Below are 26,343 nucleotides of genomic sequence, written 5' to 3'. Positions count from 1 at the left end.
AATATAAATACAACTGAACAAAATTTCTACAGTAAGTCTTTACTTTCAACAAAATTGAAAATATTTTATAATAAATGTAAATTAAAAAATGTCAGTTTTGCCAAATTATTTTCAATTACAAAATATAAATTATATTTTTGATAATAAATATTTTTTTCAAGTTTAATAAAAATTAATAAAAAGTCTTTTGGGTGCACTGACTACGAAAAACTAAGTTTCGGCAGTTATTTACTGAAGAAAGTAATCCAAAAAATGTTTTTTTATTATTATCGATTTCGCGAGTGAAAATAGTGCAATAAATTAATGGATATTTTGAACTGTAAACACAGCAGCTATAAAAGGTAACATTTAATTATATTAACATGTTTAAATTTACTACCTTGTGGTTCTTATTATTTATATAATATTGATATACAATTTTTTAATTTTTGATTTTACCACAAAAAAACAAAAATTATTACTGCTTTGATATATATTTTAATGATTTATAAATCAGTTGTTTATTTCATGCCTGTTTATAATTATAAATAGTCATGAAATTAAATAGATTAGAAAACAAAAAATCTTTGAAACAATTCAATTATTTTCGTAAAATATAAAATTCTTCGAAGCAATTCAATTAGAAATTTTAAAAAAATTCTTCCCAAGAATTGAGGCCTTGGATCCAATAACTCGCCCGACGCTCGGAGGAACGCGCAACTGCCAGTCAGTGAGCAGTGAGCGCCTCTGGGCCACTCACTGCTACCCGGCTGGTATTAGCGCGTGCCTTCGAGCGTCGGGCGAGTTATTGGATCCAAGGCCTCAATTGAATTCTTTTCAAAAATAATATTTTTCACAGGAATTCAATTATTTAGAAAAAAATTTAATAAATAAAATTCTTCGTTAGATTTCAATTATTTCCAATTTCTTAACGAAATTTCTCGATGGAATTTAATTATTTTCAAAAAGTTTTAAGAAATTCTGAGAAATTCAATTATATTTAAAAAAATTTGAATAAAATTCTTCAGAAGAAATTATAGTTATTTTCATAAATAATAATATTTTTCTCCGGAATTTAATTCTTTAAAAAAAATTTTAATAAAATTTGTTGCAAGAATTCAATTATTTTCATAAATAACAAAACTTATGGAAGACTGTTGGTTGCGACTGCATAGTTTCAAGCGGCTACATATCATATCATTTTGGGTTTTATATTTACAAAAAGAAAAACAAGTTCTTTTTTCATAAAAAGAGTTTTATTTTCCAATGATAATTTTATTCTTATGTATAAAACTACTGGTTTTTTATTTTGCTGGAAAAGCCTTGTCCCCATCACAAAAAAATTTATTTAATATTTTTTTTATAGTCTTTTCACGAGTCTACTCTTGTTATTTTCGATTTCGTTAAAAAAAGGTGTGAAAAACTTTCATGGTGTTCGCATTTTTTTTTTTTTTAATAAGAAATACTATACGTGAATATCTATAACACTATGATATCGTTTTTTTAGTATTACACAGTTTTAATCTAATCGTTTATGTTTTCTTATCAATGTTTTTTTTAATATTTATAATCGCTATGGATGTATACATATATTTATATTTATATATATATTTTTTGTTTTTTTATATATATAATATGTATAAAATTGTCAGTACAGTCTGTTATAATATTAAGCTCTTCCTAATATCGAATAACTTCTTTTTTTTTATACAAGTGTCGCCTAAATATTGTCATTCTTGGCAAATTATTAACGCCACATTTATATTGCATTTAAACAAAGTTGTTTGGAGCACGTTGCCCTTTGTATAATTTACAATCTCTCGCGTACTTTCAAAATGATGTACAAAAAAAGTTTATTTAAAAATTTTTTTTTTTATTTTAATAACAATATCCTCTTGGCGAAAATGGGAGAAGAAAAAAACACTGAAACTGGCAAGACTATTAACCATTCTCTATTTTTCAAGTTCTGAAGTTAACATGAACATTTTTTGATTTTTTAATATTTTCGAAATTTATTTTTTTGATTTGAATATCTTACAGCTTTTTTGTTTATTGGTTTAGTAAATATTTTGAAAAATTTGGTGTAAATTTACAGTTGATGAATTACTTTTTTTGCATTTTTTTTCTAAATCATAAGTTTGAGGACGTTTTTTTTATCACCTTAGTTCGATAAATAAAATTTCTAACATTCTTAGTTTGTATAAAAAACAATTTCGTTAGAAAATTGCAGTACGATTTGCAATTTAATTCGAGGGATTTAGAATTAACTATATTATCAATTGTAAACAAAGAATAGTTACTTTTTTTTTTTAACAGACAAATATCTAACTTTTTTTTTCATAATATCTAAAAACATTCTCTCGCGTACTTTCATCTTAGATGATTAAAGCGTTCGCTCCACAATTTATTTTCCTCTCATTCTTCTCAGGCACTCGACGCGGCACAAAGTATATATATTTTTTTCTCCTTTAATTTAGATATTTACAATGTTTTAATTTTAGTTTTTTTTTAAAGTTGACCTACACTCATCTAATGTCAATATTACAACATTCATTTAACGTTTTTTTTAATACCAATTCATTGTGAATCATGAATACTGGACATTTTTCCTATTTTTTTTATTACGACTATTAAGTAGTATTAAAATATTCGCAATAAAACTAATTTAAAAAAGGCATCAAAATTTTTCAACAGTTTCTTTATTTGAGAAAATGAAACAATTTTTTATTTAGTCAGATGGAATTGAAACTATGCCTTTGTTTTTTTAAATTAATAATTAATCTTTATAGATTTGTTAGATTAATTGTTTTCTTTATCCTACAAAGGACGATAGTGTCGATTGTTTTTATTCAAGTTTATAATTAGAAATTCAAGAATTCTTAATTAAACACAAATGGAATGAATTGTAGGTAAAAAATACTTCGTTGACACTCGATGCATTATTTGTTAAATGACTAATGATAAGTTTTTTTTACTCTGTCATTAAATCGTAATTAGAAATTGCATTTTTGAAGTTAATAAAATATTGTATTGATACAATACAACTTTATTCTGTCTGTATTTCTATTCTTGTTTAAATTTTTCGAAAATTTGGTATGCAAACATCTCTGAAAAATATTTTTGAATTATGTTCAAAAACTCAGAGAAATTTGCGACTGCTTTCTTTTTACACTAGCAGAAAACTTGAATTTAAAATAATATACTTAAAAAAATCCTCTACTCGATCTATTTCTCAAAAATTAATTCTTTATTATAACGGAAAAAAAGAAAACTAATCTATAAAGCTTGAAATATTTTTTTAATGTTTAAAACATAATAATATGTTAGGAATACAAAAATTAAATACAAAAAATAAATTAAAATGAATTCTAATACAGTTTTAAACTGAATTAATTAGTGTGAAAAAATTAACAATTTTAAAAATTGTATTTTTTCACAGAAAAATAATTTTTCTTTAGACACTTTTTTGAAATATTGTTAAAAAAAATAGTTGTACTCTACAGTAAGATCCATTTGGCACTGAAAATTATTCTCATCGATCCTTTTTAGGATTAGAAATTCTAAAAAGTTTTTTTTTTTAATAGTAAAAACACGTCTGTGTATATAAAATAGTGAATCAAAAATTGAGATTATCTCCAAAGTAAATTAATATAGTAATAATAATTAAAAGTACAAAAACTATCGAATGACTTTTTTAAGTACATTTTCGTAAACAGAATGAAAGAGATTATGCTTTGATCTTAAGTAAATTGTAAAATAATGTAAAAATACTGGTTTAACCGTATATAAAAAAAATTAATTGGTCCTCCCTATAGGACACGAATAATAATCATTCTGTGACCCATAAATTGCTCATATCATTTTTACTCTTTTCTCACACATTTACACACTAAAAAAAGCACACTATTTTTTTTGCGGAAATTTATATAATATATGGACGTACATTCTCGCCTACAAGCGATCTTTTATTATCAATAATGTTAAAATTTAATTAGCAAAAAAGAAGGAAGAAAAATTCTATATAAAATTCTCAAAAAATACTAGTCTTATTTGCTTTTTGTATAAAAAGTATCAAAAGCTATTTTTTTTTACATAGTTTAGGAATTTTAAAAATTTGATGAAAGTGAAATTTTCTTTTGTCAAAAACTTTATTAAATATGGAAATTATTTCACTTTTCTCTCAAATTTTGTTGACTTGTGTAAAATATTGACTTTTTTGACAGTTTTTAAATAAGTGAAAATGAAAATGTGCGCTCATATTCGTTTAAAATTCAGTCTCAATCAATCTCGCTTTGCACACGGAAAAAAATATTTCTTGATGATTGGTTGGTTCAGGAAAAAAATCTGTTTTTTTGAAATTTTTAACTGTTTAAAATTCTTTTTTTTAATTTTAGAGGTATGATGGGTGAAAATAAAGTTTAGTTTAATAATCAGTAGAAGAAAAATGAAAAAGAACATTTAATGCTAAATGTTAAAGAATGATTTTTAACTAAGCGATTTATGTATAATCATAGGAAATATTTTTTTATCGTGCATTTTGGATGCACGTTGGACGTTACGAGGAAAACCATAGGCCTCTTTTGAAACTCCTGTATTTTGAAGGCAGGAATGCAGGCCTCATATGGAAGCATTTCAGTAGAAAATATATATCTATATTGTACATATATATATATATGTATTATTTAATATATATATGTTATGTATATATATATTATCCGAAGTGTCATCTATCAGCCTATTCTAAAATAGTCCTCTAGATTTGTAGTCCCCTCACCAAAAAAACATTAACATTATCGCAGAATCGCGCATTTAACAGTCGTTTCCCTATGGTCAGGGTTTCTAACAAAAAAAAAATCATTCTCACCTATAATCTAAAACCTGATTCCCGGAGACTTATGGGCCGCGCATAAGTATGGAATCTGAAAATCGCGAAGGAAGAAATAATCGAAGCGTCGTCCTTCGGGTTTTTTTTTATCACATCTGTTAATCTGCTATCGTCTTGAACTCCTACTGTACATCTTATTTCGATTATCAGTTCGGAATTTCCTGCTTAGCATTTAAAATATTGTCCGTTTAAGATTAATTCGACGTTTCAATGGTCCCCACGTAACAACTCCATGAGAAGATTAAACGAACAACCCTCACCCTCGGCACGCTTTGCGCTTAACAATTCCTTTCCCGCTTGGCACGTTCTTTGTAAATCAGGAATCCTGAGTAGTAGTTCGCCAAATTTTGCTGGCATCTCTGGATACCTGGAGATTGTATATTGTTGAAGGGCTTGAAGTGCTTTCTCCTGTGATGCTCTCACTTTTTCTGGTTCTTTCAATTCACTCGTGTCCGATGTTAATAGTACTATCACCTATAAAAAGTTTTTTAATTGTCACTTTAGAATTTAAAATTAGATAATTAACTATAATAACCACTGAGTGTCTATTAACCGGGAATTTAATTTTATTATTTTTAAAATTACTAATTTTTTATTTTAAAAAAGTAAGAAGTTAATAAGAATTGTAGCTATAGTTATACTTTAAAGTAAAAATGTAAATGTTTACCTTCATCGCCACGTATTCGTATTGATCCACCCTCAGTCGCCTGAGATTATTTGTGAAAGTAAGCATTCTCTCGATACAGGTAGCCAAGCCGAGTTGTCTAGCTTGCTCTAGTGTGATTGATTTTCCTAGTGATACTCGTATCTCGCCAGGAGTACTCATACTTCGAAAGCAGCAAGAAAAGAGTAATAACTCACACCAAGAATTGATGAGTAAACAAATTTGATCATCAATCGAGATGTTTTTGAATAATGGCAGACTTTTACACCATTTGACAATTTTGTAGAGTCTATGATCGGCGATATTGCACAGATTTGACAAGAAGTCGGGATGTTGCGTTGGATTACCGTTAGGATTTGAATTGGGTGTAACGGTGGCATTGACATTTGATGATTGTTGATGATCGTGATTATTGGTTATCGGTCCAGTTGAACTGGGCCTCGCGGACTCACCACTGTTTATGTTTCCATTAGTGGCACTCGCTCCGTTTGATGTTCCTCCACCCACTAGGGACTCACCACTACTTGGGGTACTATTCTGACTGCCAACTCTGTCATTATCGTTGTAATGCCACAGATGCTCGACATCCATAATATCTTGTAACAATTGAGGCACTGCCTGCATTTTGTGAGAGTGGTTCGAGTGATGTCGCATTTGATGATGATGCTCCGAACCTGGAGGTGCTGGACTACAGGATCCGCCCGTCATTTTGTCACCAGACATCCCGCCGGCAGGACTACCAATGAGATTCGCTGGCAGTGTGTACGTGCATTGATAGGTACTACGACCACCTCGTGTTCTATCTTCCCTTATTGCTTCCAATTTCATACCCATGTTTAGACACTTATCGAAGCGGCAAGCTGGACATTTCTTTCGCGTTGCCACTGTTACAGGACAACCGACACCCCTTAGGCAGACGTAATTTTTCCGATTCTGAACAGTACGTTTAAAGAAGCCCTTACAGGACTCACAGGAGAAGATGCCGTAGTGAAAACCGCTGATCTTGTCGCCACAAATAGGACAAGGACTGTTGATTAATTGTTGTCTAGTTGAAATCCCAGTGGGTGCGGAGGGTATTCTACAGTCGTCTTGATCTTCTGGGTGACCCTCCGAAGAAATCTCGGAACCTGGCGTTGAATAGTGACCTGTAGACGATGCCGGTAGGTGCATGGGACTACCTTGCGCGACCTGGTGATGATGTTGTGGATGTGCGTGTCTTTGTTGAACTGGCGAATGGGTCGGGGGACTTAGAGATCCGTAACTGTAACAACTACTCGATGCGTCCGAATTGTTTCTCGAGAGAGAGTGAGAGAGAGACAGGGATAGAGAGGAAGTGGAATTGTTGAAACTGTGACGTGACAGAGATAGTGATGATGAAGGTACTGGACTTCCTGGACCTAGTGCCGAGTGTCTAGCCGCATGTGGACTTTGCGTTGGCGAACTGAACACACTATAAGCTGAATGAATCGCAGAATCAGGTGATGGAACCTGGAGGAATAATTTAAATTTAATAAAAGTAAGAAATCGTGTTTCAAAATTAGTAAATCCAATGCTTGTTAACTCTCTGCTGATGCTAATGACTGTTATCGTCAAAAATCGTAATTCTGGACGCCTGGTAGGGTCTATGGAAGTTACGTTCTTTGGCGATAGAGTAGGGATAAGTTAGCATCAGCAGAGGATTAATATAATTTGAAGATTGTTAATTTCGTTGATAATTTAGGTTTTGTAGGCCAATAGGTTATTAGAACTAATTGTTATAGAACTAATTGTTCATTAGGCTCAAAAATTCTTACCTGCGATCTGGTATGACTGTGTTTAGTGAGATGATGTCGGGGATTCAGTACCGGACTATGATTAGGAGTAGAACTGTTGTAACCCCCAAGGAGTTTGCCAACAAGCAATGGAAGATCATTCTGTTGTGTTTGCTCCAGACTCTCCAAACGTTGATGCTGTTGGGCTTGTTGAGCATGAGACAAGGGAAGAACAGTGTCATTCAAACCAATAAGTCCTGGACTAGACCGGAAGTCAGGTTCTGGTTTTATTGGGAATTTTTGTTCCTGTGGTCCAGGACTTGTACTACAAACTTGAACTCCTTCCATTGATGTTTCTTCCAGGTCCTAATGGGAAAAATCAAAATTAGAAATTTATTTTGTTTCTAGACATATATATTTGTCTTTATTTGCCCTTTTTGATAAATTTTGATGGATTTATTTTGTGTTTTGTGTACCTGATTTGTGATGGTGTTGGAAGACATTTCCTGATCTGATAATTCACCTTCCCAGGACATGGGCCTTTCTGGTTGTTGCTGTAAATTGTCATTACAACTTTCGTCGTTGTCGTGCTTCTTTTTTGTGCGCAAATTTACCCCGCGGAAGTCAATTTTACTCACTTCCCCATCGCTGTCCTCTACGTCGTTAACGTTTGTTGATTCTGTGGATCCGATGCTGGTGCCGGAATCAATGACACCGGATCCACAGTTCGATACTACCGATACTGTCACGCCATTCTGTCCACCAAGATACTTGCATACACTTTTACCTGAAATATCAATTAAGATCAGAATCAAAAAGATCAGTACATAATTGTTATCAGTTAACATAGCCCTTAAAGAAATTTTTCTTTCCTTTTTAATGTAAATTCCCTATAGTAAAACCAAATCGTTTTATAACTTTGTTGGGGAGAAAATAAAAACTACACGCTTTAAGGCTAAATATCTTAACTTGCCTTCAACGGACATAAAATTTAATATTTAGACTTTATTATACTTTTATTTAAAAAAGATAATTTTTATTAGTGTTTTTTTCCTAATCGAAATAAATATAACTTTCGTAGAAAGTCTTGATTATGCTTCTGCAGCAGGAGCAGTCAGTTGCTTCGATCAAATAGTTAACGATTTACCGCTAAAGACAAGGCAAGCGAGCAATCAAGACTTTCAATTGGGTTCTATACTGGGTAAGTTTATTACGTTATTAGGAAACGTAACTGGTTAGCTTTAAGATTCAACGCACGCAACTCTCTTGAAAGAAAAGTATATAAAACTATCGATATTGCTTTCGGGCCAGTGAAGCGCGTTGAGGAAGAAAACAGTTAGGATTAGGCAAAGATCTCTAAGACCTTTTACAGAGCATGAAAGTATAATGCCGATGAACGTCAACTTTTAATTGCCCAGTTATGTCGCGTCACTATTCGTCAAAATGCTTAATTATGAATTATTATATTTTAATAAATATTTTCTTAATTCAATACAGAAATTAATGCTTCAAAAAAATTGATATCAATAGTATTGGCGCCATTGGGCCAATAGTTTTTTTTCTCAGCACGTATAAATGTTACAAAAATAGTACAAAGTTTGTAAGGTGCATTTAAGTAAATTACAGTCAACTAAATAATTTAGATTTATGGTTCCGTTTTCAATTCAAAGTAGAAGACATCACTCGAATGTTTGTTTGAAAAGGTGAAGTTTATTTCGTCACAATTGTTCTTTTCCCCTTTGGCAAATGAACGTGCTTGAAAGACCAAACACGTGGACGCGCCATCTAGGCGCCTATATTCCGTAAACAGAATTTTATACTTTTATGAGTTCATGAGGTCAGACCCTTTTTTAACGACTGTAAACTAGAATCGAAAATTTCAAACTTGAAGAAGGAAATTATTCTAAAATTAATTTTAAACGGATAATGAATTATGTTTGTTAAAATAGGGGTTTTAATTTATTATTTTTTTTCTTAACGTATTTTAAGTGATTATTTTTTGTGTTTCAGAATAACAACTTGATGTTTGGTAACTACTTCGACTGTGAGGTAAGCGAATAAGGGTATTATTTTAGTAGACGTATATGAATATAGAAAATAGCCCTTTCTGACCCATGAAGCATACACTTGGTCTGGGGGACCCAAATAGAGAATAAAAAAGGTTTTAAGGGAATTTTGAAGAATTTAAAATTTATAATTTTTGAAATTACCGTCGTGCATCTCGTGGGCCGGTAGCACGTTAATTGTCGTGACGGAGACGTTCTTTCCGGTCTCCGATGTACGTGATGGCATGGCCGACTGTAACTTCCAAGATTGTGCCGGGGGCCACCAGCCCGGGCCCTCCGTGGGCCCATTTTGCTCTGACATTCTCAGCTGGCTGCGATTCGCCGCACGCTGGCAATAATTCGCGCTTTTAGTCGGCAATGCCCCAGGTTGACGACGATGCTCCTCAGCATCCTGAGCGCAGCCTGGCAAGACGATCCTCTCTCGATCCCTTCAAACGATTACAAATCCCGTTCTATGATGCCAAAGGCCCCTCACTACCAAGCTTCGATCTGCAAGTTCAAAAGATAATGCACGTTGAGACATTTCAATACAAAAAGCATTTCTGATAATGATGATGATGATGACTATGTTACTTTTTGAATTCTATACCAGGGGAGAATGAAAGGTTAATTCATTATTGATCACGTTCGTTTTTCTCCTTGAAAGACTATTATTAAAAAAACAATTCTTTTATTTTTACGTTTTGGAAACATTCTTACACTTTTTTTATTTTTTATTTTTTATATAGGTATCAAAAGTGTAAATTACTTTCATTAGTATCAATTTATTATTATAGCAATTGAAAATCTTAGGCCTAATTCATAATTATGATTACCAAAAAATTATTTAGCCTAATTTATAATTACATTTGTCCTTCTCTCTAAATTTGAATTAGTAAATTGTTTACTAATTTCATTAGGTGACTGATTTTTTGCTTTTGAATTAGTAAATTTTGCTAATAAATAGTTATTTCTACTAATTTATTAAGTATAATTATAATTTATTAGTAAAGTTTACTAATTCAAAAGCAAAAAGTCAGTCACTAATATTCAAATTAGTAAACATTTTTACTACAGGGTGTCTAACGGTCAGGGAAGTTAGGGATGTCAGGGAAAAGTCAGGGAATGTCAGAAAATTTCATTGAAAGTCAGGAAAACTTCTAAAAATTTATACAAAAATTAAAATTTTTATGAATAAAAATTTTGTTTAATCTAACAAATCTTAGAAGATTTTTATTATCGTTTGTTTCTATCATTAGATATTAATTTATTGTTAAATATGTCAGTTACCATATTTTTGTCCTAAAAAAGCAGAAATAAAATGCCATAAAAGAGAAGGAAAAATTTTGAATTTTAAAAAATTCGGTTTTTTGAATTTTTCATAATTTTTCATAATTTTAGATTTTTTACCAAAGAGTCGAGACTATTAAATAAGTAAAGTATTTTCCAAGAGCACAAAAATAATGAAGCTAAATCCCATAAAAGAGAGGAAAAAATATTGAATTTTAAGAAATTCAAATTTTGGAATTTTTGATAATTTTTGATAATTTTGGATTTTTTACCAAAGAGTCGAGACTATTAAATAGGTAAAGTATTTTCCAATAGCACAAAAATAATGAAGCTAAATGCCATAAAAGAGGAGAGAAAATGTTAAATTTTAAGAGATTCGGATTTTTGAATTTTTTATAATTTTCTATAATTTTTTATTTTTCACCAAAGAGTCAAGACTATTAAATGAGTAAAGTATTTTCCAAAAGCACAAAAATATTGAAGCTAAATGCCATAAAAGAGAGGAGAAAATGTTGAATTTTAAGAAATTCGGATTTTTGAATTTTTGATAATTTTCTATAATTTTGGATTTTTTATTAAAGAGTCGATACTATTAAATAAGTAAAGTATTTTCCAAGAGCACAAAAATAATGAAGCTAAATGCCATAAAAGAGAGGAGAAAATGTTGAATTTTAAGAAATTCGGATTTTTGAATTTTTGATAATTTTCTATAATTTTTTATTTTTTACCAAAGATTCGAGACTATTAAATGAATAGAGTATTTTCCAAAAGCACAAAAATAGTGAAGCCAAATGCCATAAAAGAGAGGAAAAAATGTTAAATTTAAAGAAATTCAAATTTTTGATAATTTTCGATAATTTTGGATTTTTTACCAAAGAGTCGAGACTATTAAATAAGTAAAGTATTTTCCAAAAGCACAAAAATAGTGAAGCCAAACGCCATGAAAGAGAGGAGAAAATGTTGAATTTTAATAAATTCGGATTTTTGAATTTTTGATAATTTTCTATAATTTTGGATTTTTTATTAAAGAGTCGATACTATTAAATAAGTAAAGTATTTTCCAAGAGCACAAAAATAATGAAGCTAAATGCCATAAAAGAGAGGAGAAAATGTTGAATTTTAAGAAATTCGGATTTTTGAATTTTTGATAATTTTCTATAATTTTTTATTTTTTACCAAAGATTCGAGACTATTAAATGAATAGAGTATTTTCCAAAAGCACAAAAATAGTGAAGCCAAATGCCATAAAAGAGAGGAAAAAATGTTAAATTTAAAGAAATTCAAATTTTTGATAATTTTCGATAATTTTGGATTTTTTACCAAAGAGTCGAGACTATTAAATAAGTAAAGTATTTTCCAAAAGCACAAAAATAGTGAAGCCAAACGCCATGAAAGAGAGGAGAAAATGTTGAATTTTAATAAATTCGGATTTTTGAATTTTTGATAATTTTCTATAATTTTGGATTTTTTATTAAAGAGTCGATACTATTAAATAAGTAAAGTATTTTCCAAGAGCACAAAAATAATGAAGCTAAATGCCATAAAAGAGAGGAGAAAATGTTGAATTTTAAGAAATTCGGATTTTTGAATTTTTGATAATTTTCTATAATTTTTTATTTTTTACCAAAGATTCGAGACTATTAAATGAATAGAGTATATTCCAAAAGCACAAAAATAGTGAAGCCAAATGCCATAAAAGAGAGGAAAAAATGTTAAATTTAAAGAAATTCAAATTTTTGATAATTTTCGATAATTTTGGATTTTTTACCAAAGAGTCGAGACTATTAAATAAGTAAAGTATTTTCCAAAAGCACAAAAATAGTGAAGCCAAACGCCATGAAAGAGAGGAGAAAATGTTGAATTTTAATAAATTCGGATTTTTGAATTTTTGATAATTTTCTATAATTTTTTATTTTTTACCAAAGAGTTGAGACTATTAAATAGGTAAAGTATTTTCCAAAAGCACAAAAATAGTGAAGCCAAACGCCATAAAATAGAGGAGAAAATGTTGAATTTTAAGAAATTCGGATTTTTGAATTTTTTATAATTTGTATAATTTTTTATTTTTCACCAAAGAGTCGAGACTATTAAATGAATAGAGTATTTTCCAAAAGCACAAAAATAGTGAAGCCAAATGCCATAAAAGAGAGGAAAAAATGTTAAATTTAAAGAAATTCAAATTTTTGATAATTTTCGATAATTTTGGATTTCTTACCAAAGAGTCGAGACTATTAAATAAGTAAAGTGTTTTTCAAGAGCCCAATAATATTAAAGCTAAATGCCATGAAGGAAAAGAAAGAATGTTGAATTTTAAAAAATTCGGTTTTTTGAATTTTTGATAATTTTTAAAAAATTTAAATTTTTTACCAATGAGTGGAGACTATTAAATAAGTAAAGTGAGGTTATGTAATTTTTTCCAGTTATAAATCAATTGGAATGAAATTATTTACGAGAAATATCATCTAGTTTACACCTTTCTTGAGAAAATTACTGTATACTTTGTTGCAATTGATTTATCCATCATCTTCTTCTGTACATAATGGATGGAATGTTTCTTCCATTATATTATTAGGGAAAAAAACAAGTTTACTATTACCAATAAGTGTTATTTACTGTTTCTCTGAATCACACTTCACTTGGCAATGATGATGATGGGATTAAAACATTTTTACTGATTACTGATAACGGCGAGGATAATCAAGTATGACATACAGTGAAAATTTTCCTTATTATTACTGCCATATAATTTTGCAGCTAAAACTACCGTTTGCATTTGGTATGTAGGAGCCATAAATTTTTATTAGCCATACGAATATTGTTAAATTGGTCATTTGCAGGTTTAATGACTGTATGAAGTTGGCGTCGATCTAAAGAGAAACGATTTTCGGAAAATCGAGAAGGATTCAAAAAGTCTTTGAAGTTAGAGTTGACGCTTAGTGTAGAAAATTATTATTTGGGGCTTTTTAGAGATGAAAATGTGATGTTATGGTTATAAAAAATTTTATTTATAGTTTTAAGTAATTAATTTCAGTAGATTCAGTAATTGCTCCGTAAATGGTCCTTAATTTTTCAATTTGTGGTCCGTAAAGTCCTTATTTTTAAATACTTTCTCATTGGTTCAAGCCCTGATATTAACTGATGAAAAATTATGGTAAAGTTGAAATAAAAACATTAAGAAAAAAACATTAAGTTGATTTCACGTTTAAGAATGTTGTCTTCTGTACGCAATATTGACAGTGAGTATCATCATCATCATCATCATTATTATCATGAATGAAAGGTACAATGCATTGAAAGTTTAAGTCTTTCCCATAAGCAATTTCGTGTATGTGTATGAATTATTTGCAAAATTTATTAAACATCTGATATTAGAGAAAACGTTCATGTAATTATATTTTCACTCGTAAAGAGATGCTGCGGTGGTATTTTAATGAAGTTAAATCTGATTATTAATACCATACGTTAAATCCACGATTACGAAACACATTAAACGGTGTAAAATAATTTAGAACAAAGTAAACAAAAGGGATTTACTTCCTTCATTCGATTATTTATTCCCACAGTTTTCTTGAAAGAATCAAATTTTGATACTAAAGTGAATTAAAATTGATGTTGAAAATTTGGATCAATTTTTGGTTTGATCCACATTTTTGGTTGCAATATGGTACTTTTAAGTTAACAGTACCTTTAAAAGAAGAGTAAATTTTATTAATTATTTATTGAAAATAAGTCCCTACGGCTTAAAATAATATATATAAAACTTGTCTAGTTTTAGTAAAAACTAAAAGGAGTCAATGTTAGTTAATAATAACATTGCTCCAGTATATAGTAATAGAAGTATATTTATTTATCACGAGGAAAAAGTAAATAAATTACTCTACATTCATAAAAACTAAAATATTTGACATTTCTACTCATTTCTGCCTCAACTTTTACTACTACCGGGTGTAAATTTTTGCAATTCATTTGATATAAATTCTAGTCAGAAAAAATGACTTTTGAATGTCTGTAAAATTTATGTTTTATAAAGAGAAAGTATAAGAAGAAATAGTCATAGTTATTATATTTCAAATGTGTAGGAAAAAAATCGTTTAGCGTATTGAAGAAAAAGAAAAATTGACTCGAAGGGGAATTCGAAGGGAAATGTAACTCTTAAACCTTTTGCCAATGTACTTTAAAAGAGCGGAATGCGTAAATATCTAAAGACCTCGCGTTTCTCCTTAAAAAAACCTCACTTCCCCCCACTCCTTCCTTTCAAACGCCTTCTCCCTCTGCCTCTCTCGCGGTCATAAAGCCTTTCACCCCCACCGATAAGCGCCTTTCTCTGTTTCCAACTTGCTGACTAATTTCCTCCCTCTCTCTCTCTTTCTCTCTCTCCCTCTTTATTTTGATTTGTATGCGTCATATCGGGATGACTTTTCATAGTCCGCGGCTGGCTGTAGGCAAAATTCAACAACCACTGTTTAGCGCAACCCGAAAGGAGAGAATGTTATGTGAAACTGAAAATGAAAAAGAAATGAAAAATACTTCACGCGACTACTGATATACCTTTTGACACTTTTTTGACCTAATACAACTATTTGGAGACTATTTTTATTAATAAATATTGTTTTCTGGGTAAAAAATATTTTTTTCTTTAATCTTTGAATTATAAACGTTGTGAACCAACCATTTCAACCACGTAAAAAAAATTAAGACCATAAAAATCAATTTAAAGTGATTTTAAAATTGAAATTTATTTATAATAATTGTTAACTCTCTAGATTTTGATTATAAATAATTATAAAATTACGAAAATTTTTAGATTCAATATGTAGATGCTACTCTCCACCTGCGAACGCCAAGGTCACCGCTAGATGGCAATTCAGTTCCTTCCTGGAATTTTCACTGCCACCTGGTGGTGACCTTGGCGTTCTCAAGTGGAGAAATTAAACCACAATTTTATTCCTCAGAATTTTTTTTTAATTAAAAAAAGATGGTGAAAAAAATTAATATTTGTTTCAAATAACCGATTACTCTCTCTTTCTAAATTCGAATTAGTAAAAATGTTTATTAATTTGAATTAGTGATGGACTTTTTGCTTTTGATTTAGTAAATTTTACTAATAAATAGTAATTTCTATTAAAAATTGATATTAGTTTTACTAATAAATAGTAATTTCTACTATTTATTAGTAAAATTCACTAATTCAAAAGCCATTTAATTTTTCAAAATTTGATGTTGGTTTTAAACAATAAAAATAATTTAACTTAAAAAATTAATTTCTAAAATTAAGTGGTTGCTGACAACTGGGTGCCATTTTCAACTTCTTATTATCAAATAAATATTTATTTAAATCAAAGGAATTGTTTACCAGAATTTGCTTCTAAAAATTATCTTCTTTTTGTAATTAAACTTCACTTAGTTTTTTAATATTTAAATTAATTAATGTAATTAACAGGGATTAGCACAGAAATAAGATATTCTATCTGAAACAGCCACAAATTTTACTAATTTAGTAAAATTTTTAGTTGCTTCAGTTATAATACTTTCGCTATTTTAGAGAAACCTAACGCTGTTTCAGGTGAAAATTTTTTATCGAGAGGGAAAAAGAAAAAACTTTTGTGGTAACCCCATAAACTTATGTATAAATTTACTTCAGTAAGACTATATATATAGTATATATACCTGTATATATGTATATAAATACTATTCTTGTATTTATATCGTATGTGCGTGTCCGTTTCCGCGCGAAGGTCGCTTACGGTACCGGAAATGGACCGGCCTTGTGGACAACCGTTATGCTTGCTCCGGAAAGCTTGTCCCACCCTCATCATTTTACTAGATGAATAAGAGAGAAGGAGAGAGAGAGAATGAGAGAGAATTTCTCTTGATTGCGAGTATGTTTCTTATTATCGTCACTCTCACGATACACTAAAGGTCATGGGAGACAACTCGAGATGCGTTACACTCTAAATCACCTGCCTGCACAATTCACTCGTTTCTTTAGCGTACATTATAAATAATAGCTTTCTATTAGCCGATTGCAGTAATTATCAATTTATCAATCAATTCCACATTCGTATAGAAATTACTTTTAAAACGATGGAGAAATTTTTACAATAATATTAAAAAATGTAAATAACAGACAAAAAATGTTATTCTTTTAATCATCAAATCCTAAATTGATATCCTATTATTTTTGTCTTAAAAAACTTTGCCCTACAGTATTCAGTAGTCAATTTTGGGACCCAGGGTCGTGTTCAGAAGACAAAAATACATAAGAAATGACTCCCATGTCAAAAATAGTCAAAAAATTATTTTTTTGGGGCTTTAACCCCCACTTTTCTCAAAACGCTGACGTGAGAGGTATTTTTGTGATACGGGATCGTATTCAGAGGTAAAAAAAACTTCAGAAATGACCCCCATATTAAGAATAACCAAAAAAATGTTTTTTGGGGCCTAACCCCCACTTTTTCAAAATTCTAACGTTTTAGTCAATTTTTGAACCCGGGTTTGTACTCCGAGGACAAAAATACATTAGAAACGACTCCCATATCGAAAATACATAAAAAAAAAATTTTTTTTGGGTCTTACCCCAACTTTTTTTTCAAAATCCAATTTTTTTGATGGTTTTGCTTACATGAGCCTTACAGTCTAAGCTTCAAGCTTTAATTTTGGACCTTTTGGAAGTATCTAGCAAGTCAGATTGTAAAGAGAAAAAATATCTTGAAAACCTTAAAAAAACCGTCTTTTTTGGTCCTGTAATTGTTCTTTACCCTTTATTTTCGATATTTCTCGCTTAGGAAATTTTTCTAGTTTTGAAAATAAACAATGTAGGTAGAAAATTTTTCCAGATCAAAATTCTTTGTTTTTTCAAAAATATATTTGAAAGTTATGTGAAAATTCTTTAGGTTAAAAGTCGGTCGAGTGTGTTTCTCTTTCTAACACTCTTATAATTATATATGTGTGTGGTTTAAAATATATATTTTAAATCCAGGAGTGAAGATTGAAGACGGTTGCCGGAACCTGTTCTCGTCGTTTTTATCGATTAATAAAATAAATAGATAATCGCAGGACCTGCATTCCTGTCAGGCCACCTCCCCAGCCAACTTGACTGGCTTTGCTTCTTGATTCGTTGGTTTTGTTCACCGAGTCTTATTTTGCTGCTACTTCTGCCGCCGCTCTCGCTCTTGAGCTTAAAGACTTGGAAGTTTTATAAAGTCTTTCCTTCCCAGTCATACAAAGTCTTTCTGGTTTGGGCGTTACTTTATACCTCTTTCAGTTTCTTCCCTCTTACATTTTAAAATATATTTTTAACGAGTACAATATCTCACCTGCGTATTTATTTCAGTCTAAAAATTCTTCAAATTCCTTCAAAATTCAAAAATTATTTGCGAAAATTCTAGAGATTTTTTTTTTGATCATTTTGAAAAATTTACATCAAGAGAAAAATTCTATTTGAACCAAGTATAATTTATTTGAGTTAATAAATTTATTCGAAACAAATATAATTTTATTTGAACCAAATAAAATTTATTTCATACAAACAGAATTTATATTTGAACCAAATAAAATTTATTTGAATCAAGTAGGATTTTTTTTGAACTAAATAAAATTTATTTGAGTCAAGTAGAATTTTTTTTGAACTAAATAAAATTTATTTGAGTCAAGTAGAATTTTTTTTGAACTAAATAAAATTTATTTGAGTCAAGTAGAATTTTTTTTAACAAAATAAAATTTATTTGAATCAAGTAGACTTTTTTTTTTGAACCGAACTAAATTTATTTGAAACAAATCAAATTTTAATTTAAACCAAATAATTTGTTTGACACAAATAAAATTTATTTGAAACAAATATAAATTTTAAGCTCCGAGTCAAATGTTTCCTTCTGTGTGCAATTTTTTTTTATTTAAATTTTATTTTCCTTAAATTTATTTTACCTTTAAAAAGAATTGTCATACTTTTTTGGAATTTGAGGTATTCAAGATGATTTTCGCTGATTTTTCTTTTTTTTTTGTAAATTGTCTCTTTAATTCTCAGTAGGCACTTTTGCGGGTTTCGCGAGATATAAAAGCGAAAGATTTTTATTACCCGAAAAAGAAAGGTTTCTTTTTTTTTATCATACAGCAGTGGATTACCTGCTACTCGGTGGAGATCTTTTGTTCGATAAGAAGCGTGAGAGCAAAGTATTGTGCTTTAAATTCTTACGACTTGATCCGCGTACAAATCGACGCTTTCCTTTGTGTCCAATGAAATACATACACATATATACAGAGAGCGAGAGAGAGAGAGAGAGAGAGAGCCATTGGGAGAGCAAAAGCCTCTCCACTTATTTAGTTTTATCGCATTGGATATACATGTTCATTGTATGTTTAGCTTTCGAACATTTTTATTTATTTACCTTATCCAAAAAAAACAATATTGATTTCTACACTGTGCGATAAATTCTTTTTGCGAAAACTCTAAAGTACGATTATGATGAAAAAAAACAATTAGGTGATAGTAGATGTTGGTTTTGGAAAATTTTTTTTTTTTAAAATAGTAGTAGGTTTTGCTTTTGAATAGAAAGCGATAAGGTTGGAGTCGAAATCAGTTTTCTGGAAGGTATTTCACAAGTAGAAGCCAAATTTTGTTTAGGACAACTGCTTAGTAGTTTAGGACACTATTAGTTTCGGACACTATTAGTTTAGGAGTCTATTAGTTTTGAACTCTATTATTTAGTTTTGGACTCTATTAGTTTTGGACTCTATTAGATTTGAACTCTATTACACTTGGACTCCATTAGTTCAGATTACTGTTGCTTTAGGACACTTTTAGTTTAAAACCCTCCTAGTTTAGGTTCCTATTAGTTTTATATCACTACTACTTAGGACACTTTGAGTTTAAAACCCTATTAGTTTAGGTCTCTATGACCTTAGGACACTTTTAGTTTAAAACCTTATTAGTTTCTTAGCCTATTAGTTAAGGTACTATTCTGTTTAAATCCCTGTTAATTTAGAAGAGTTTTAGTTTAAAATCCTATTATTTTAGGACACTAGTTTATGACACTTTCAGTTTATAACCTTATTAGTTTAAAGCCCTAGTAGTTTCAGGTCTTTATCAGTTGTGTACACTTTTAGTTTGAAACCCTATTAGTTTATTATCCTACTAGTTAAGGACAATTTTAGTTTAAATCCCTCTTTTTGCTTTAGGACACTTAGTTAAAATTCCTATTATTTTAAGACACTTAGTTTAAATTCCTATTATTTTCGGACACTTAGTTTAAATCCCTTTTATTTCAGTAGAAGTTCGCTTTAAAATCCTATTATTTAAGGATTTAAGTAGTCTATTGTCCTAGTAGTTTAGGGCACTTATTTTAAAACCCTATTAGCTTTAAGTCTAATACTTCAGGACGTTTTTAGTTTGAAACTCTACTATTTTACTACTCGATTGCTTAAGGACAATTTTAGTTTAAAATCCTATTATTTTATGATTCTAATAGTTTACTATTCTTATAGTTTAGGACAATTTTAGTTTGAAACCCTTTTAGATTTGGTCCTTTTTAGTTTAAAGTTTTTACTACTTTGGGGCATTCTTTGTTTGAATTTATATTAGTTTATTGTCCTACTATTTACGAACAATTTTAGATTAAATCTCTATTACTTTAGGCGACTTGTAGTTTAAAATTACAAAGACCCTTGTAGTCTATTACTCTTACTAGTGTATGACACTTTTAGTTTAAAACTTTAATTTAAACCTTTTTCTACTTTAAAACAGATATTTTACATCCTAATTAGTTTAGGCCCCTATTACTTTAGGACACTCTTAGTTTAGAACCCTATTAGTTTAGAACTATTTTAAATCCCTATTAGTTCATGACTATTACTTATGGATACTTTTAGTTTAAAGGTCTATTACTTTAGGACACTTTTAGTTTAAACCCTATTAGTTTAAAACTATTTAAAATCCTTAATACTTTTAGTTTAAAGGTCTATTAGGTTTTGACACTTTTAGTTTAGAACTAGTTTCAATCCATAATAGTTTAGAACTCTTACTTTTAGTTTAAAGGGCTATTAGTTTAGGACACTTTTAGTTTAAACCCTATTAGTTTAGAACTATTTTAAATCCCTTATACTATTAGTTTATAGGTCTATTCGTTTAGGATACTTAGTTTAAACTCTATTAGTTTAGAACTACTTTAAATCCCTAATACTTTTAGTTTAAAGGCCTATTAAGTTAGGGCACTTTTAGTTTAGAACTTTATTAGTTTAGAACACTTTTAGTTTCAACCCTATTAGTTTAGAACTATTTTAAATCCCTAATACATTTATTTTAAAGGCCTATTAGTAGCCTATTAGTGTAGGCCTTTATTAGTTTAGGACTACTTTACTTTAGAATACTTTAAATTAATAACCTAAATAGCAAAGCACAATTTGATATCCTCAAGAAAAATGTGAGTTTAAATAAACCCTAGTTTATTGTCCAATTTTAGGGCACTTTTAGTTTGAAAAATTTGGTATAATTTCTAATTAGTAGGACATCCATTCAGTAGTTGAGAATAACAATTCTAGTACGTTGCTATAACTAGAGTTTATTTCGCAAAAAATTTTACGATTTAAAAATCGTAAAATTTTTGTTAAAAATGTAAAATTTTCAAAAATTAAAATAGTGCAAATTTTTTTAAATTTTTTGCTATTTTTTTTGTTATTTTTTGGTGTGTATAATCCAACCCTGATATATGGACCAACTCTAGGGAGATTAAGTTAAGGTGAGCAGGTTTTCTGAGAAAAGGATTCTCTTTCTCTTCTCTCATTCTTTCTTTCTCTTGATCTCTCATCTCTACTGGAGGTCTACGTTTTTGGAAGCGGCCGTATATATACTAACTCAGTCGGAGTAATAGTCGCGGTCGGTCTCGCAGTAGTCGCAGCCTCCTCTTCCCAGGCCGGTGGTAAGGTCAAGGCCCTCTGCGCCCTACCCTTATGCACCTTGGGGTCACGTGACATGGCTCAAGGTCTCCTATCCCCACTATTTCACACAAGCACTCCTCGCACACTAGTTTAGAAAATGTATTATATAGTTGTGAGTCAGACACTGAATCGCACTGAATCGTCGACCACGAAGAGTCTTCTATTATATATATTTCTTCTTTTCTCTCTTACTCTCTTACTCTGTTTCTCTTTCCTTATTTCTCTCTCTTCTTGTATATATAAAGAGAGAGAAAGAGATTTGATAAAAATTATAGATTCTGATCTAATGAGTGACAATTGAAACTTTTGGATATTCTTTGACACGTTTGATACTTTTGGATACTGTTAAAAAAGCATTTCTAACAGTATTCAAAAGTATCGAAAGTATTTAAGAGTTTTTAATTGTATCCAAAAGATTAGAAGGATTTGTAATAGTATCTTAGAGTGTCTAAAAGTACTGAAAAGTTTCTAAGAGTATACAAGAGTTTATGATTGTATCTAAAAGTATCTAAGAGTTTCCAAGAGTATGCAAAAGTATCAAGTAATTTCTAAGAGTATCCATAAGTATGTAACAGTATCCGTAAATATATAAGAGTTTCTAAGAATATGCAAAAGTATCGAAGAGTTTCTAAGAGTATGCAAAAGTATCGAAGAGTTTCCAAGAGTAGCAAAGAGTATTTCTAACAATATACAAAAGTATCAATAGTATCCAAGAGTTTATAATAGTATCTAATAGTGTCCAAAAGTATCGAAGGGTTTCTAAGAGTATCCAAAAGTGTCGAATAGTTTCTAAGAGTTTCCGAAAGTATCGAAAGGTTTCTATAAGTATCCAAAAATATCGAAAGAGTTCTAAGAGTTTCCGAAAGTATCGAATAGTTTCTAAGAGCATCCGAAAGTATCGGAAGGTTTCTAAGAGTATCCAAGAGTCTCTAAGAGTTTTTAAGAATATATTTGAGTATCTAAGACCACATATCTAGAGTAGAGTACAGAGAAAGGAATAATTGTTGAGATTGGAACATTTTTCCGGCTGTGTTCTCAGATTTCTAATACTATAAAACTGGTTGGACTTATAAATGTCTGCATGTACAAAGGTCCTCAGTTACTGTTCCTGCAATGACACACGAAACAATGCATGATCATCAGTAACTTTCTAATAGTCATTATTCGAAACTGTTGATAAATTTTTCTCATCGACTATATTTATTGATTCTACCTACTTTATTCATAAAAGAATTCTTAATTCCTAATTCTCAATTTTTAATTCCTAATTCTTAATTCCTCATTCTTAGTTCTTAATTCCTAATTCTTAATTCTAAATTCTTAATTGTGAAATGAAAAAATATTCTTTAAAGTGAAATTACACGAATTTTCTATTTTCCGATTGCTACCAATTTTTTCACGCAGTTAGATTGTTGGATTAGATTACTATAGTTGAAAGAATATCAAATTGTAAATTCTGTAATATCAATTTTAAAAACTTGTGACCATAACCATGATATCGTTGAGTAAATAAATTCAACTGATAGCAACTTTATGATGTGTAATCTGAAAATAATTTTCCCACCTAAAAAATTACTTCCATGGAATTTTTATTTTTGAATTCTGTGTTTTTACATAAGACTGTGTCAAGTTGCTGGAACTAAATGTTTCTTTGACCTTGTTATTTTGTGTAGAATTTGAAAATCACCCTCTATTATTGCGCCCTTCAAAATTCTGCCCTTTAATCACACCCTAGTTTTTTAAAAATCCATCCATCACTTTCTCACTTTATTTTTTGGGAAATACAAATTTGTCGAATTATTAAAAATTTGTAATAACCTTTTTCTCAAAGCGTTCATTCTGACTGATTTTTACTATCAAATTAATTTATTTTTAACTAATTCAAATTTATAGAGAACAGTATAAATATCTATAAAAATTGAAATAAAACGCGATTTTTTAAACACAAATTAAAATAATAAAACTTTTTTTAATTTTGTGAAAAAATTCTTGGTTTGGAATAAAATTCCTGGCTTTTTCCCGGTTTTTCTCGGATTTTCCGGTTAGTAGACACCCTGATAGAATTAAAAAAATCATACTTCATTTGAATTTTTAAAAACTCACGGGCATTATTTCTATATTAAGAAGAAAATATTCATCTCTCAATGATACTAATTATTGAAAGTATTATCGAATTGGAAAAATGAAATTATCGAAAGTATCCTTCGCAATATTGAAAGGTCGTTTGTTTGAAAAAAATATTTATTTATTGACAAACGTAATTACGTTCTTACGTATAGAAAAAAGGGAAAACAGAGAGAATGGCAGGTGGCGAAATTGAGGGATCGACGACCGGAGAGAGAAAGAGAGAGAGAGAGAGAGAGAGAGAGAGAGAGAGAGAGAGAAACTATTTTCAGTAGTAATATATAGGGTCGTCAAACGACCGCCACGGACGTCTATCTGTCTTATTGTGCATCTGCCATTAGATTCCCTCCGATGAAAAGTTCATGCTTGAGGTCACGTTGCGCCTCTGAATTAAATGCTAACGGAGTCGACGCGCCGGGAACCAGTAGAGCGAAAGCAAAAAAACAAAAAAGAAAAAGGAAAGAAATACACACAACTATTCTTTTTTTTGTCAACCACAAAAAGGTGACTGTCAGCAGCAAAACAGAAGTAGTGGGAGAGGGCAGGGGAGAATCCGCAAAGGGCAGCAGGAAACGATGGTTCGCGATTCGCGACCGGAAGTCAGTCGTACGGATGCGTAACGTTGTTTTATGAAACGGTATATCGTATTTAGTATATTTAACATCGGGCAAAAAAAATCATTGCAATTTCAAATTTTTTCAAGTGAAATTTGTTTCTCTAATTGAATGCAATTCGTTTTAAAAATATTAATTATTTATCATCAATATTAATATTCTAATTAAATTTTTCCTTGTAAATAAATTTTTGAATTTCGCGCCAGTACAGTACGAGGGCATGAAAATTCGCGTACTACCTTTTAAATGGGAGTACACGGAGAGACCCACATTCGTAAAAATTACTAAAAATGGTTGCAATGACCGGAAATAAGGAGTCTTTTAGCATAATGTGCTACAGAATTAGATAAATTTACAAAAGAAATAGATAAATTTGCTACATTGAAATAGCAAGTTTTAATATTTTGTGTAAGAGTTGTAAATGTAGCAAAAATTGATTATAGTTTTCTCTAATTTAATTAGACAAAATCTGACAAATGAAAACATTTTCCACTAAAACCTACGATCCACTGTAGTAATTTTTGGTGAGCAAGTGTGGCTAGCGAGTGCAGTCATATGGTGCCTGCATTTCTATTGGTTGCTAACTTCGTCAATCTCCGTAATTGAGCCGATGCTATCCGATCATTGACAGTGACTATGTTTCGCATATGTAAAATAAATTTGGATATTATCTACAATAATTAAATATAAAGTGAAACGTAGGTCGTTCGTTATCTCAGAAATTGACCATTATAAATTGATAAATTTTGCATTTATTCCTGTCCTAAGGACTATGTCTTATAATAAGTTGTTAAAAGTAAATTGCTTTCTCGTAAGTGCTGTAAATTTTCATCATTCAATATATAAGGAAACAAAGATGTATACTTTCAGCGAAATTCGTCGTCGTGCGTGCAGTTGTGTATTAGTGTATTAATTAACCGCGTCTATACATATAAGTGAAATAAACATGTGTGTGTCTTCAAATATTTATCCAACAAATATATAAGTGTGTGTGTGTGTGTCTGTGTATGTAAAAATCCTTCCAGTTTACCTCCATTAGTCAAGAATTGACGGGAAACCGGCGACAAAAATCCGTATTTTTTCTTTTCACTCTTTCTTTCTGCATTTACAAACGACTATAGTAATTTTACGTACACAATGCTTCTGAGTTTACTACAGTTGTTTGGAACTATTGGACGAAATAGTAAGAAACTTTGCTAATTTGGTGAACATTTGTCGGGATTAGTGACTTAGTGTAGAAAATAGTAAAAAATACAAAAAGTCCCCTTATTTCCGGTGGTTGCAATGTAAAAATAGTAAATTCTAGTGTGATTTTATACAAAAATTAGTAATCTCGGTCTCTCCGTGTAAATTTACTCCGAAAATAGTAAAAGGTACTTTATATTTTTTCCGTGTAAAATAATTATTTTGGTAAATGTAGAGTAAATTTAGAGTAAATTTAGAGTAAATAGAATGATATTAATATATAGGGAGGTAAATACAGAAATACTGAATTACAGTAAAATTTCGGTACATATTGCATTTCTTGTGTTTTCTTTGTTTCCGTCTTATTGCAGAAATATTTATCTCTCTTTGTCACTTTTGAAATGCTCTCCGTGTCGCGCTTTTGAACCTACGTGCGTGTTTTCCTTTCACTCAAGAGTGGGCCTTGCTAACCACCACACACGCGGTACATATCTTTAATATCTCACCGGTTCGACCGATGAAGGTACTACCCAGTGGCCTGGCCTGGTGTCGATTAAAATTATTATTATTACCGGCCAGGGAACATTTTTTGACTCTACATGAAACCGGTTGCGTGCCGGCTTCTTGGCAGTTGGTCGTAAAGTTTCTTTCCTCGCGGGAGAAAAAGAGAGAGAAACACCAGTACGCATTGATTCTGTCGATCTACTTTGAAACAGGACACTGAACTTTTATATACAATAAGTCACTAAATGAAATAATTAGACGCGAATTTTTTTAAATATAGAATTATGAATTCTGTAAATGTAGAGTTATTGATATTTAATTCTGTAAATGTGGAGTTATAAATTCTCTAAATGGAGAATTATTAATTCTGTAC

At 30.2% G+C, this 26,343-nt stretch overlaps 1 protein-coding gene across 1 annotated transcript in view; it reads right to left on the bottom strand.

Annotated features, from left to right (window-relative positions):
- Positions 1-3,389: 3,389 nt before the first annotated feature.
- LOC122507023 (nuclear hormone receptor FTZ-F1 beta) overlaps positions 3,390-26,343 on the bottom strand; it is a 32,602-nt gene continuing 9,648 nt past the window's right edge. Inside the window, exons 2-6 of the mRNA XM_043619518.1 lie at positions 9,490-9,834; positions 7,756-8,066; positions 7,322-7,645; positions 5,532-7,016; positions 3,390-5,338 (exon numbers count right to left, since the gene is read on the bottom strand). Of these exons, the coding sequence (XP_043475453.1) occupies positions 5,072-5,338; positions 5,532-7,016; positions 7,322-7,645; positions 7,756-8,066; positions 9,490-9,646 (2,544 nt within the window). The 5' untranslated portion in view covers positions 9,647-9,834 and the 3' untranslated portion in view covers positions 3,390-5,071. The remainder of the gene's footprint in view (positions 5,339-5,531; positions 7,017-7,321; positions 7,646-7,755; positions 8,067-9,489; positions 9,835-26,343) is intronic.

This window comes from Leptopilina heterotoma, unplaced genomic scaffold, assembly GCF_015476425.1.
Source record: "Leptopilina heterotoma isolate Lh14 unplaced genomic scaffold, ASM1547642v1 Lhet_44, whole genome shotgun sequence".
Classification (NCBI taxonomy): domain Eukaryota; kingdom Metazoa; phylum Arthropoda; class Insecta; order Hymenoptera; family Figitidae; genus Leptopilina; species Leptopilina heterotoma.
The sequence above is the reverse complement of the archived record's forward strand: the minus strand, read 5'-3'. Positions and strand labels throughout refer to the sequence as shown.